We start from the raw sequence: 15,895 nt of genomic DNA, 5'->3' as shown, positions 1-15,895 counted from the left end.
AAATTTGTGATTTTGTCTGTGATTTGTAAACAAAACAGTAAATGTATTGGCGTATACGGTAAACTGTTCTGGTAGGGTACATACTTATGTACAGGCATACAAGTGTAGAGAGCTTACAAATTTAATTCTTCGCTATTAACTTCCAAGTCACTTTTAATGCCTCAAAATATGTACATTAGGGTGCATCACACTCCATGCAAATAAAAATTGGTATTGGTTTTTCCATCGAAAATATAAAATTTATTATTTTTTAGGACTTCCGAAAAAATATTTCAGAAAAATAATAAGACTTTCGTTAGCTGGACCCCTTTGGAAACACCTCCGAAAGTTGACTTTTTTTTATAAATAAAATTAGTTTTATTATCTAAAATCTCACCTCACATGAGAGAAGAGTTTAAGCTCAAAAGCTCTGCATAAAAATTTTTGAACTACTTTCAATGGAATAAAAAAAATATATATTTTTGGGGCGAAGTTGCAAACCAGTCTAGCCCGCGTAAATCTCAAATTTTTTTAAAAACATCTCGGAAAAAATCTTAAAATATAACAAATTTTATAAGTACGGTAGAAAATATTCAACTTATTTTGGTGATACACCCTAATGTACATTCGTATGTATGCCTTTCACCTCTTTGGACAGAAACTTGACGTACGTACGCATGCATGATTGATTGTGTGTTTCTTGTTTTTAATTGCTAAAAGTTTATCAATGATTTTTGTAAAATTTCTATTGAAATGCTAGTATTCAAATCGATTTTATTTTACACACGGATGTACATACATACATACATAACAACGCATATGCATGAGTTGGTTTCGTTATGTACCATTGCTTAGCTGCTGGTAGTAGTTGGACTTAAACGGTATTTACATTTAAAATTTTGCTATTAATTTAAGGCGTGGCTGCCATTCAATTACATACATACATACAAATATTATGTGTGTGAATGTTATTACAATTTTATTTGCTAATACTGTTAAACTTAGTATGAAGTTGTATGACGTTCATATTGTGAAAAATAATTTGAAAATGAATACCATTTGTTTGAAAGAGAGTTTAAATTAATAAAAAATATTTTTTGTTTTCAATTTGCAAATACATAAATAAAATTTTTTTAATCACAACATGCGATATTCAATTTTACATACACACACACCAATATATTCCCGAAACTAGAGGTCAAATATAGTAAAACTGCGTTAATAGTTTTTCTCTCTGACGTCAGGAACTCTGTTTAAAAGACTTGGAAAATTCAAGACAATAATTAAATCAAAAAATTATTTAAAAACTTTAGTGCAATTTAGATTAACCAAAATAATAATAGAAATATACCCATAATATCAGCTAAAAGCGAAAATTCCTTAGAGTTGAGAAAGAGTAAATTTTTGTTGCACAAGGACTAATAGGTATTGAAAATGTTCATTTAAAATTTCACCCTTGAAAATTTACTAACTTTCTTCTAACTTTAAAAGCTTAAAAAAATAAAATTTATTAAAGGGAATTTTCAATATCTTTTGGGGGTTGTGAACCAAAACACTTGGGTTAGGTTAGGCTACAGTGGCTGCTGGTAGACACACCAGTACACCTAGGCCCATCATTGGGCCCGTTGTGGTGCCAAGGGGATCTCGTTAGTTTTGTGCCCAGTTTAATTTCCCTGCATAACATCACATAATGTTTGTGGAAATTTTCCACTTTCGACTAATGCGTCAGCGTACTCAATGACATTGTAGCTACCCTCCTCCTTCACGTCTCTGAGCTGTGGGTTTGTTGCCAAGACCCATAGGATAGGAGATAGGACTCCACCTTGTGGCATACCTCTAATGACAACTTTACTCGTCAATATCCCTACTAGATATCGGCCTGAACTAACCTACATCTTAGCAACTGGCCTACAAGTGTAACCAGCAGCGAATCGACACCCAGAACCGCCAGCGCTATCGTTATTGATGAGGGTAAGATGTTGTTGACAGCACCCTATCTAGGATTGCCGCAGGACTATATTCCTTGAATGATAGTGATTTTTTTATATGCCCCATGACCTCATGTAGCACTGTTTCTGTGAACTTACCCTTGGTGTTGGCTGGTGGCTGTTACCTTCTCCCTAATATGGAACTCCATACGCCGCGTCATTGTTTTTAATGGGCTCTGTTCCTGGGGTCTTGTATTGCTTGAAAGTTTCAACAGTTCAGGATATCTTATTTTTGGAGAGGATTTCCTGTAAAAGAGGTTTTATGTTCACCTTCCCTGCATTGTGTAGAGCCTTTATATAAATTTGTAGAGCCTCAGATTTATCAGCGGTGGCAGCAGGAAAGTGTGAGTCCATCAGCAGATCCAGGTTTTCTTCTTCCGTTTCCGTCCTCGTGCCATTGGATTTCTACAGAGAACCCGGGCTGTCTGTGGTTTCCCGGAGAGTACTTTCCTAATCCTGCTGAACTCCGTGGCCGAACTTTGCTGCAGAAGACTCTCCATGAGAAAGTTATGCGGTAAAATACATAAAAAAAAATAAAAATATTCCGACGAATTGATAACCTTCTGCTTTTTGTGGCGTCGGTTAAAAACTAAAAGCGCAGTTTCACTATATTTCGCCCAAAGCTTCGTGAGTATATTTACTTTTTCGTGCGTTTTAACATTTTTTTTTTTAGATTTTGGCAACACAAAATTTTTATTAAAGGACATTAAAAAAAAAAATATATTGAAAATCACTTGAAAATTTTGCAAATCGTTGGTATAGGAACTTATTTATGCTCTGCTTTGGGTGACACATAACATTTACATGCATACAAACATACAGATGTTGTTAAGTACATGTACATATATGTATATAGCTAATCCTTAGGAATATTTATTACTTAAGTACTCGTATATTTATTTTTCTTTCCACATAATATATAACACTTTTTCATGCTTATCTACTACAGACTAAATCTTTTCACGATTTTTCAGTTTTAATTATTTACGCGTATTTTTTGTTTGCAAAGTTTAAATAAAAAGTTTGTATTTATTAATTTGCTAAGGACTCTTAGAGACTTACGTGTATAGGTTACTGATAGTAAACTCTAGTTACAACTTAATATTTGAATATCATCTTTAATATAAGTTTTTGCTCATAACATTTTTTGATAAACAAATTGGACTAGTTTACTAAGCATTAAAATGTTTACAATTTCACATTTAAAATTTTCCATTATTCTACTACTTAATTATTTACAGAAATATATACAGTACGTTGCATTGAATCCACCGCCTGCGAACTACACCCCTCCCGCGGCCCCTTCGTTTTATTATTGCACTATAATCCCAGAACACACACTCATTCATATCTCTCCCGCATCCACTCACCTCTCGCTCGCGCACACACACACACCACCATGCCAAAGGCGCAGCTTCCCTCAACCATACCAATATTTTGTCGGTTCACTGGTGCCGGCGCTCTCACGCTCGCTCTCCAGGTTCTCGTAACACTAAAGGACAGCCGAGCCGCACCAGAGCACCTGACCTCAATATGGCCGCCACACGCTGCCCCCATTATCGGTGGGTGTGTGGTGTCCGCGATGTGCAGCCAATGCGGCGACCTGTCGTTGCGTATTGCTGCCATCCTCGATATTTCGCACCGACGCACCACAATTGCCGATCAACGTCAGATCACCCGGATGCGTTACACCACCACCGGCCATAATGTTGTGCTGCTGACGTACGCCCACACCCACTCCCACGCCCACATTGTTGATATGATCCATAACGCTTTGCAGTTCGGCGCCGTGTACCGACGAGTTGGGCGAGGCGTGTGTGGGTGTTAGTGCATGCGAGTGAAAGCCATGTGTCTGATTGGCCGCTGTGTAGAGTTGAGAGTAGAGTAGACTTGCCGGCAGCACGGGATAGAGCGAACCATTACAGCCAGCACCGGTTGCGCCTGCACCTCCACCGCCCACGCCTACGCCGACACCAACGCCGGCGCTGCTACCACCACTATAGACGGCGGGGTTCTGTGTCTGATTTACCAGCCCGGGAAAGTTTTGGTTGGCGCCGACAAGCGAATTGTTTGCCGCTGAAGAGTTAGATCCGCTGCCACCGCCGGCACCGCTGCTGCCATTAGCGCTGCCGTTGTTTGAGCCATTGGCACCAGCGCCGCCGCCGCCACCGCCAGCGCCTGCTCCACCACCACCTCCTAAATTTGGTGTATTCGTAGTGAGCAGATCTTCCTGTACCGGCGATTCGGCTTGCGAGGAATCGCTCAAACTTCGTGGCCCATTTTGGCTGGAGTGTACATTGTAATCGTTGTTGGTATTGCTATGATGATAGCGTGGCACCAAAATCGAATTCGAACCGACGCCGACGCCATTGACGGTGGAGGAAATTGCCGATTGACCGCTGGAGCCCAGCAGGCTGTGATGTGTCATTTGTCCGGTGGTAGAGCCAACCAGGTTACTCAAATGCTGATCCAAATCGGTGGCCGTAGAGTCGGGTAGCACTAAAAGTGAAAAAAGAATAAAAAAGAGGTAAGCATTAGTTTAAAGTAAAAATTATTCGTTATTTGCTTCTTGCTTTCATTCTCAGTGCAGAGCATCAAACATTCGTTATAAGATGAAATCAAAACGTATATTTTTTAATGGAATAGCCTTTCGCATTTTGGAACTACTTACTTGGTACACAATCGCGATTTGTGCCGCCCGTAAAGTCCTGATTGTTTGACTGATCGTTGGAGGAGCAGGTAAAGCCAAGTGCTGGATTATTAAATTGAGCCGATGATGGAGTTGTGCAGGAGGAAAGACCACTACCAGCCAAGTATGGTGAGTAAGCAGATGCTGAGCCGTAACCCCAGTGTGTATTACCAGCACCTGAAAAGTTGGATGTGGTCATGAAATATGAAGTGTATCTAAGTTTAAAAGATTTTTTCACGTGTCTTTAATAGTATTTAGTACGAGTATAAGGTTTCTTATAAAAAACGTAAAGCATTTCCATATTTGCTTTTCAATAAACAAGGGCTTTCCCGACATTGACTTCTCTTTAATGTGGAATAAAATTTTCGCATTGATGAAGCTATAGACAAATCCACTTTTGAATAGATAGATTGAGAAATTCTAGCAATTTCCTCCAGTACTTAGACAATTATTCCATGGGTTTGACAATCATATGGGCAAGGGAGACTTTACCTTAGGTTTTTTAACAAATTATGACAAAAATTTGCTCCAGCTTTTACTGAAAGACAAATAAAAGCTCTGTGTATATTTTTATCGCATAATTTCAAAAATTGCAAATTTTGAGTTGTGCTTCTTTTGAAAACGGTATGCGATATGTACATATGTAACTACGAGTATATGGCAGCAGCACCACATACAACCGCTGCATATCAAAATTACTCACTCGCCGCTTCAGCCTATACATTTTTCAATTATGTTTGTAAATATGTATACATATATGCTACATACGAAACATCCATATCGAACGTCATATTTTTGACATTCGCGAATGCGTATGCGAATTTTCGGAATGCGAACGTGCGAATGCGAATGGTAGGCATAACATTAAAAAAGCTATTATCAACTTAAGTCATCGTTTTTATTACTTAAAAATTTTGTTAACCGACTTCACAAAAAGGAGAAGGTTATCAATTCGTCGGAATATATATTTATTTCTTTTATGTATATTACCGCATAACTTTGGACCACGTTAACCGATTTTAATAATTCTTTTTTTTTTAGGAAAGTTGGTACCTCACAGGTGGTCCCATACTAATTTGGTTTAAATTCGATCATTGGATTATGGAGAAATTCACGACAGTCTTGAATTTTTATATGAGAATTGAAGCCGCGTTTTTTTTTTTCTTAAATGTTACTTGTAAATTATTAAAACATTGAACGTGTGCTTAACCTTCACAGTGTTTTAATCTAAAAGCCAAAGTTCATAAGGGGCATATTTCAAAAAAAAGTAATTTTGCTGCCTTTTCTCCCATGAGGCGATTTCTTTGAAGCTCGCATATAAGGCCGGCTGCCCCGAACAATTGCTCACTTTGAACGCTGGCGGGTGCAGTGCTCAAATTTTTGCGGGCCAGATCTGTCAATTTGTCATATTTTAGTTTAGTTTTCCATCAAACGAGAGGATTTTCATCGAGATGAGCTGGTTTTTCTTTAAGATAGGCCTTCAAATGAGCTTTACTTTCACATTTTTAAATATCTCCAGATTCTACATCCGAGCCTTCGCTTTCGCTGGAGGATTCTAAAATTATTTCTAGGTTGCTTATAAAACTTTTAACAGTACTCGTTGAAGGCCCATCAATGTTGCTTGATATACTACTTGACCGTTTAGCGCCTGAAGCTAAAAGCTTCCGCACCCTGGTTAGACAGACTTAGAGCCATTACAAAAATATTAGAGTGGACTCTCTGCCCGTGTACACATTCACATTCGCAAAATATGCGAATATGAATGTCTAAAATGATGCGAATCATTCGCATAACGAATGCGAAAGCAAATATTCGCAACATCTCTGGTATATCCATATGTATATCATTCTTGGTGCATCACATATGGATATGTGAAATAAACGAGGCAACGGCCCGCTAATTACGTCAACATGGCGGAGTGCGTGTAAATGAATGAGGCCATTATGCGGGTTGGCTGTTGATTGGATTGGATTGGTTTGGACTACTGTTGGCTATTGGCAATGTGTGGGTAATGAGTAGGCGCCGACGTCCATGGAAACAATACCAATATGTGCATACATTAGGGTTTTCCTTAAAAACATGTGAAAAAGTAAATCGGAAATTTAATGATCTCACCCCCAAGGTCTGTTTTATATCGAAATAAAGTGTACCCCGTTTTTTTTTTAATTAAAAAAATAAGCGCTCAAAGCTTTTCATGTATTTTATCTGGGACAACACCCAATTGTTTATTTAACCATTTTATTAGTGTTACCTAGTTTTTATAAGACCCCTAAAAATCTAAGACAATGGGGGACCCATTTGAGTTTTAGGGGTACTATAAAATAGTTAAAAATAGAAAATGGTTAAATAAACAATAAATTGTTGTTATTGATAGTCTCCTGAGAAGAAACGAAGTTTTCTTATCGAAAAATATTGATTTTCAAGAATTCCATACCATTTCTACGAAAACTTGTTTTTTCCCCATATCGATGGCTGAGTGGAAGATAGACCTATCTCGGCAGCCAGTTCGAAAATGCCCTATCTAAAAAAAATTTTCAACCATGCCTGGTTTCAGAATTCGATTGAAAAACACCCTATCTCAGAATTCGGTTGAAGGGGGTGAGAGCATTAAAGTTCCGAGTTTACTTCTCTTGCCCCACCCTAATGTATATTCAGAAGTACATATTATATATTGTTTGTATTTACTCGTATCTAGCCTATCTTCAAAAGCAGTAACAAAAACAGCATCGATAACATCAGTAGTTAACAATTTATGAAAAAAAAGTACTGATGGTCAGTGTAAGTTTTTTCAGCAAGAGTGACACTCACACGAACCTATATTTAGTTGCTCTTGTTATTGGTACATATTGCCAACTAGTCAGCTGGCGTTGGCTCCACGAATGGCTATACACATGCACATATGTATGTACGTAAATGTTTTCACACACCCACTAACCGCTGTGATATGCCTTGTTTTATTATTGGAGGTTAAAAATGGTTTCAAAAATTTGTTGCTCTACCATAACACGTATGGCGTATGGTTGTAAAACAAAAACTACATACAGGGGAAGTATGCATTTATGCGGGCGCCTAACTAAATTAACTGATTTTCGTTGTGCTAAATGTGCGTGCTTTTGAACGCTTATTGTGATTTTACAAAGCTATCGCCGTTATGTATTGTAATTAGGCTTAATTAATAGCTCATTCGGAAATTATTAATTAGTTTTTCGTAGACGCATCATAGTGGGTTCGGTACTCTTTAAATAGTGGATATTGATTTTGTGGTGGCTTTATTAATGCTATTGACTTGAATGTTTCATCAAAAGCACATAGTTATGTAGATACGTGTGCAGAAACGCAAATAATTTACTTGCATATGAAGTGTTGAATACACTGTGGCAGGCAGGGCGGTAGCAAATTTTTAAAAAATTGTTTTTACCAGATGTTTTGTATTTTGTTTTAACTTTTAGTTGCTTACTTCTTTTTCAACCAAACTTTCTACAATTTTGGTCATAATGCACCATTTTTGAAAAATTTTTTCAGTTTGGTACACTGGTACATATCTTTTAGATTTGGTATATTGTACTTATTTAAATGTCAAGCCTTTGTGTGAAGTCCAACATGTACATACAGTGATCATCAAAAATTAGTATAAGTATATATAAATTTTTCTTACTTATTTAAAAAAACTAGTATCGCCCAGTTGTCGAAATTCGACATCTTTTTTCATACACTTTTGAATTTTACCTGCCACTAATACTAACTCCTTTATGCGAATTACTATTTTGAAGTTCACCAGCATAATTAGTTGCGTTCTTTATCTCCCAGAAATAGTCAGAAAAAGTCCGAAGTAGTCAGTGAAAAGTGAGAGAGCAACACTCAGTGAGAGTGATTCTCTTCAGTCCGATGTAGTCAGATTTAGTCAGAAGAATTTTTGCTGGCAAAATCTTGAAAAGTGTCAAACTCAACTGAATTTAAATTAACGGAAATTAAAGAGTACACAAAAAGTGAGAATAATCTACATAGAAAGTAAAAAAAGTGAATTGAAAGTGGAAGGAGGCAAAAAAGAATTGATATAGTAAGTGTTTATTGTGCTTGTGCTTGTGTGAATGTGTTTTGTACATACATTTCTTTTCTACGTTAGTTTGTTGTTGCCATTCTTTGGACTAAAAATTTGGTTTTTTGCGTTCCTTTACTTTCTCCTGTTATTCTCTTTTAGTGAGCGCATTTTGCTTACGCTCTTGCATTTTGACACTTTTAAGATTTTAGTCCGAAAAGATAAGGAATGGACCTATTTATAGCGAATTCACAGGTTTTTCGATTATATTTGTCTGAGAGCCTCTTGGAGGTTAAAAACTAGATTATCCATATCTACATAAACTTTTTCTTTTTTTCATCAGAATCGTTAACGGTTGTGAAAGTATCTTGAAGGTTTATAACAAAAGACAATATTTGTCAAGACTGGGCCAAAGCCCAATATTTTTTCAACACACGACTGGGCTACCAAGTTAAGTTAAGATAGCTCTCAATCCCTGCGCCACCTATTGGAAGACATACACACTGATTCTTCTGAAAATGTTTGCACAAAACAACAATCACTCAATGCGATTTTAAAATCTGGGAGAAAATGGTGCCTAATTGAATGATCCTTACGAGTTTGTATGTGTATAAATGTAGGTGTATTAAATTCCATTACCTTATAATAGGTGGTTCCAGAGATAGGCGATATGCGAATTTTAGTTTTTGTGGGCGGTGCCACGCCCCCTTTCCCATTATCTACCATTTTTCGCCAGAGGTACGTTATTGATATCACAAATAGTTGTGTCAGATTTCAGGACGTTAACATAAGCGGTTCCAGAGAAAAGCGAAATGAGAATTTAAGTTTGTGTGGGAGATGTCACGCCAATTTTTCCAGTACCTACCATTTTGCACCGTAAGTAAGTAAAATGCCACGCCCCCATGTATTGGGATTAACATTTCTGGATTAGAGGAAGTTATATCCTTTAAATCGGTGTATGTTTCATTGAAATCGAGCGAACGGTGCCTTCAAAAAGGGATTGCAAAATTTTCTTGTGGCGTATTTATATATAGATATAGTGCATTAAACAACAAAAACCACAAAAATAAATTTTTTTAATTGCATACAGAGTTTTAGAAAATGCAAGAAGTTTTCAACATTTCAATTCGATTTCTTAGGAAAATTTCGAGTTTGCAGTTTTGTTGATTTTTGAGAATTTATCTCGCTGAGGGTGTTGCGTGGCTTATTTCATAAAAAAATATTGTGCAAAAAAATCTCACAAATAAACGGCCATTTTATCGACTTAAAATCTGCACCTCAAACTTTTATCATACTACATGAAACTTCATCTTCTGGCGCTGTGACCGCCAATTTGATTTTGGCCGAGTCCAAAACAGCACGCCAGTCATTACTCTTCTTTGGCAATTGACGCCAAGGGAAGGCGAGTCCTTCTCCACCTGGTATTTCCAACGCAGAGGGCCTCCTCTTCCTCTGTTACCACCATCGCGGACCGCGTTGAAGACTTTCAGAGCAGGAGCGTTTCTGTCCATTCGAACGATATGGTCAAGCCAGCGGAGCCGCTGAATTTTAATTCGCTGCACTATCGTTGTCTATATCATACAATTTCCGCGAATCTTTCTCTCGAAAACTCCAAGAGACGCTTCATCAGATGTTTTTATTGCCCATGCTACCGCACTATACACCAGCACCGGCATGAAGAGTGACTTATAGACTGTGATTTTTGTACGATCATTTTACACAGCCGAATTAGGATATAAAATTCAGACATCGTGGCATAAAGACATTTTTTTTCGTGTTGCAAAAAGCGGCTTTGAAATCTACAAATAGATAGCGTGTGTCGATCTTTTTTTCGCGGATATTCCTCAAAATTTGGCGTACTGTGAACACCTGTTGAAGTTCAATCAGTTCGTTGATGGTGGGTTTCAGTCTTTCTCACAATGCACTCACTCGACAAGACCTTGTAACCTATGCTTTGATGGCTGATTACGTGGTAGTTTTCGCGTACGGCGTGCTCGCCTTGTGGATTGGGCAGAGTATACTTAAATTCTAGTCGTCGGACATGCATTCATCTCACCATATTCTGCATAAGAACTGATGCATGCACCTTATCAGCTGATCGCCGTCGTCCTTAAATGGTCTGCCTGGCAGGCCATCAGCTCCAGCAGCTTTGTTGTTTTTCAGCCGATTAAGCGCTATTTGTACCTCGTCAAAGTCAGGCGGTGGGACATCGAGTCCATCGTCATAGACTGGGGGCTCGGCCTCGTTTCCTCGTGGAGGCTGAATTTTTCGACGGTGGTTCCAAAGATCCTTTCCTTTCCCTTTTTGGCATTGAAATCGGCAAGCACGAGTTTTATATCGGTTCGAGGAAAGCGACCATCTATTCTCTCCAAGCGCTCATAGAAGAGATTCTTGGACGCCTCGTCCTTCTCTTCCGTCGGAGCATGGGCGCAGATGAGCAAGATATTGAATTATCGCTTTGATGGGGATTGTGGCCAGACGTTCTTCCACCGGGGTGAACACCAGTACTCAGCGACAGAGAATCTATCCCACCACAAATCCAAAACCGAATTTGTAACGGATATTCCAGGTGCATACTCTCAAATCATAGTCCGTTATACGTTTGCCGTAGTAGCCAGATTTCAGTTTAATACGAAACTGAGAAAGTATGAAAAACATCCTCAAAACGTACGGGTATACTTATTTTTGACGTTCACTGTATATACCTACCTATAAGCATCTAACTTATAAATGTCTCCGCACCAAAGTCATGGTACTTTTGGTTCCAAAATAAAGCTGTTTAAAATTTTAAAGCCTATGGGAGGTGCCGAGGATACTATTTAGCAAGGAATGAAACCGAAACCCAAACCGAAACCGTAACCGTTTAAAACCGTTTCGTTTTTCAAAACCGAAACCGAAACCGTAACCGTTATCTTGACCTGAAAAGGAACGATACTGAAACCATTTCAATCACAGGTTTCAATCGGTTTCCAGAAATTTACAAAAATAATAAATAAAAATTTCTTTGAAATATATGATTTATTTAACCAAAATCAGCATTATTTTGCTAAAATTCTTGTTAAGTAGTAAATAAGTATGGAAAAAAAAGATATTTAATATTAATTTAAAATAATTTTAATAGGAAATATTTGCACTGAACACGCGTGGCTTAAAATTACTGGCTACCACAAAGAATGACAATGAAGTTCAATGCTATTTTCGCTGGGAATCCATTACGGTTAGGTTAGGTTAATCTGGCCGGCGTCGAGATTTCACTAGCGTTGCCAGTTGCAGTCTCATAATAATTTTGGGGAAAAAATTAAAGGCATATGAATATTTAAACGTTTCACTTATTTTCTTGCTACACAGCCCAGTCTTTACAGGCAGGATCTAAAGTAAGGGAGGGGGGCCAAGGTTAATATACCAATTATTATTTTTTTATCATTTTGCTTTCAATTATTTTTATGCCAGTAATGAGCGTCGTGGATTTTCAGCAAACTTTTCAATTTAGTATAATTTTCTCAATCGTTTTGCGGGGTTTGTTAGACCAGAAAGTCTTTCCTCTCCTATCGTGCTTCTCAGCCATGTTCTTGCTCTACGAAGTGCATGAAAAATCACTTAAATAGCTGGTAGAAACTTGCATCGAGCATAACCGTTATTCTGGACATGCAATTACAGTTGCACGACTATACTCAAGCCGTACCTTCCGCCCCATTGAGGCTCTTTATATAAATGTGCATCTTTAAAAACACGTCTAGCAATGGGTTGTGCGCTAGGCTTGTGACATCTAGGTAAACAAGATCCAATGAAAAGGTCAAAATATCCTTGATTCTCCCCCCCCCCCCCCCCCCCTAACTTTTACGAAACTTTGTTGACCTGGCTGACAGTACGTGTTGTATGTGTGGTTGGGCAGAGGAAGCCTCGTCAACTTCATTCTAGGTTCACCCCATCAGCGAATGAATTATCCGCATCAAATCTAAGACCGACAACATCAGCTCCATTTGTGCGCGCACTCCGAGGAGAAGGCCGATGGGACCAAAGAGTTCTTCTACTTATGTAGGGATATCCCAGCCTGGATGATAGCACTTCCGACCACGAAGATATTTTATCGACTTCGCAGCGCATCGGAACGTGGCAGGTAATAGGACCAGGCACCGGCTTCGAAACAGTGGTTGGCTACTATCACTCACACATGTACAGCTGGTATGACTAATAGCTCAACAAGCCACCGACGGGAGCTCCGTCAAGAAGAGTGACGTGCAGCTGCTGCAGAGGAATAGGCGGCATACCAAGCTAACCTATTGTCAATTGAAGGGCGCGCAACCTTTGAGCGATACCGGGAAAAGAGAGGAAAGAGAGACGTATTTTTAAGAAAAAGAAAATCGCAAAAATCTGCTGATGAATTTGTTGTTGTGAATCGATAATCGATTAATTATATTTAAGTAGTTTCTTTCCCGTACGCAATGCGAGATCCCGCGTGTGCCCAAAATAGCCCAGAAATCATGCCTGTACTCAACAAAATGGGTAATAGAGAGCGAAAATTCGAGCGTATTCGATCGTAAGTGTATTCTTCTTCCTGCCCGAAACAGCCCGAAATTTTCTCCGAGTAAAAATGGATAAAGTGTCAAAGTGCATATCAGCTGTATTGTGTTTACATGTTGCCTGCATTTACTTGGTGCTTTTAAGGAAAAGTGAGTGGCCTGTTGATGTATTTTCAATCTATGTACTTAAAATCAAATTTGTGAAACCAAAATTCAATTTCCAAGTGTTTGCATTTAATACCATGTTCTGACCGACAACCAAATCATTTTTCCTTCATTTTCTTTTCATTTACAACCTTTAACTTTCATTCTTATTTTGCTTTGGCCAGGCAATTAACAATAAATCCGAAATGGCGTATTAAAGATGATAAAATATGACTTCCACTTCGATAAATAATCGAAAAAAAACTAGTGAAGACACCGATTGGAATGAGTGGAAAGTGAGTTTTCAAGTAGTTTTCAGCGAAAACTGGTTTTCGTTTAACAGATTTTATATGGACGAAAACACAAGTTTTAGGTCGAAAACCAGTTTTAGCAACGAAAACATGTTTCCGATGTCGGTCAGAACATGGTATAAGTGACAAAAACAAGAACAACGTGAATCAGCTGTTTCTCGACTTTTGGGCACGAAATGTGGGTTTTTGCGTTTCCGTACTTCTGAACTTTGTTCCATTTTTGAAAGAAAATGTTTCTCTTATTCTCTAATTACCAAATCCGGTCCGGATTGTTAGGGAAAGAACCTAGTGTTGATATTATCAGTGAACTGTAATTTTCGATTTTCTCTCCTCAACGTTTAAGACATTGTGATTTAAATAATATCAACAAAATTTCTGTGAAAAACCGAAACCGGAACGAAACCGAAACCAAAACCGAAATAAATTTTGAAGAACGAAACCAAAACCGAAACCGAAACACTTGGCAAAACCGAAACCCAAACCGGAACGTTATTTTGAATCGGTTTCATTCCTTGCTATTTAGTCACCAGTTAAGGCCGCATAACGCAATTCATTCTGTAGTTTCGGAGAATCCTTAGTTATACAAACGTATAAAGTAGCCGTTTAGGTTTGTCTAGACCATGAAATGGTAAGCCTAAAGGGTGCTCTGGATGATTATGATGATGCCAAAAGAAGCCCAATTTAGACTTATAGGTGCTGGCGAAAAAACTGTTCACCCTTTTCTTTGAGCTTCAGCAGTGTGATTGTTCTTTCCGTTTCGATGCGATCAGTCAAAGACCCAACTATAGCCCCTCTTACTCCAATTTACTAATTTAACTCCGTTCTTTATATAATAATTATTCTAAATTACCACATTTTTCAAAAGCTAAAAATACTTTAAAATTATTAATTTATTCAATGAGAAATATCCAATTACTCTAATTTTAAATTTTTTCATTTCCAAATTTTAATTTCATACAATTAGTCACATTTCACATGGCTAATTCGTTTAGCATTTTTAATGTGAAGTAAATTTAATTACCAGTTGCCAACTCCAAGCCAACACAAACACCTCGGTCAGAGTGGTCGCTAAATTTTTAAACTGCTCTGAGCTACTACCTATGAATGTACTACTAAAACTCTGATGTGCGTGTGTAGTTAAACAACCAAATAATTGATTAAAAATGCATTGACGATATCATATTAAATAACAAAAATTTTAAATTGCCAATTTTCCGATTATTCCGATGTGTAATATTAAAGCAAAAAAGATAAAAAAAATAACGCGTGCAAATCGCAAAATCGCGAACGAATTTAATGCAATTAATTTGCATTCAAATGCATTGACTGCTTTCAACATTAATTTAAATGCTTTTTAAAATCATAATTTAATTCTTAGGAATACATTAATAAGCCCAGCAAAAGCACATAAATTATTGATATATTAATGTGCATCAGGTACTGGGTGTGTGTGAGTTTGTGGGGACATTTGTGCGATTGTGTGGTGTCGTTGTGAAAATAGCTGTTGCAGCGCTGTCGCGCGGAAAACGCATTAATTTACATGTAGAGCATGGAAAATCAAGCAGACACATGCAACTCTACATTCATACGTCTGTTTCTGTCTGCATCTGGACGTATTTGTGTACACCTGGGCGTATGAGTAAACTCGTTGTTAAGGCGTTTCAAAATACACGGGGCGACATCGATTTTGGTGTGGCAAATGTGAAAGCTGACCTTTTTATAGTGATTACTAATCCAAAATTATAAAGTTTCCATCAGATTTTCAGATATATGAAGTTAGAGTAAAAAAATAACAATTCCAGAAGCGCAATGATTCAAAAGGGAACTCGAAGCCTTCAAGCATTTTAGAGTGCAAAGACGAAGCACCAAGCTCCCTGAGTCTGATCGCAGCGACTAGTTTTGAACACGTACTAACTAACTAAAACTTATCAAGCCTTTTACAAAGTGCTCTTGACAGAACCTCAACAACTAATCGATGGGCATACATGCGATGTTTTTATCAACTTCTAGCCGCAAGCCATCAGCTTCAGTAGTTTCGTTCTTTTCATAACGTACTATTCCCTATAGTAGAAAAGCGGAAGTTAGACTCCATCGTGCTCTACTTGGACCGGAGTTCATTATCTCCACTACTTTGCTGTTGTTTTCAGAATTGCAGTAATCTTTGGCCATCGGTTCCTCGCACCCATATTTGTTCTCACAGGAATTTTTTCCGTTCCTACAATTGGTTC

General features: G+C 37.9%; 1 protein-coding gene across 1 annotated transcript in view; it reads right to left on the bottom strand.

Moving 5' to 3' along the window:
* Positions 1–3,495: 3,495 nt before the first annotated feature.
* The window catches only part of LOC118734681 (protein lozenge), a 57,212-nt gene continuing 44,812 nt past the window's right edge, over positions 3,496–15,895 (bottom strand). Inside the window, exons 4-5 of the mRNA XM_036464388.1 lie at positions 4,639–4,833; positions 3,496–4,466 (exon numbers count right to left, since the gene is read on the bottom strand). Coding sequence (XP_036320281.1) covers positions 3,496–4,466; positions 4,639–4,833 — 1,166 coding nt within the window. The remainder of the gene's footprint in view (positions 4,467–4,638; positions 4,834–15,895) is intronic.

This window comes from Rhagoletis pomonella, unplaced genomic scaffold (assembly GCF_013731165.1).
Source record: "Rhagoletis pomonella isolate Grant_MI unplaced genomic scaffold, Rhpom_1.0 Rhpom_scaffold_00002, whole genome shotgun sequence".
Lineage (NCBI taxonomy): Eukaryota > Metazoa > Arthropoda > Insecta > Diptera > Tephritidae > Rhagoletis > Rhagoletis pomonella.
This window is presented reverse-complemented; position numbering and strand designations above follow the sequence as displayed.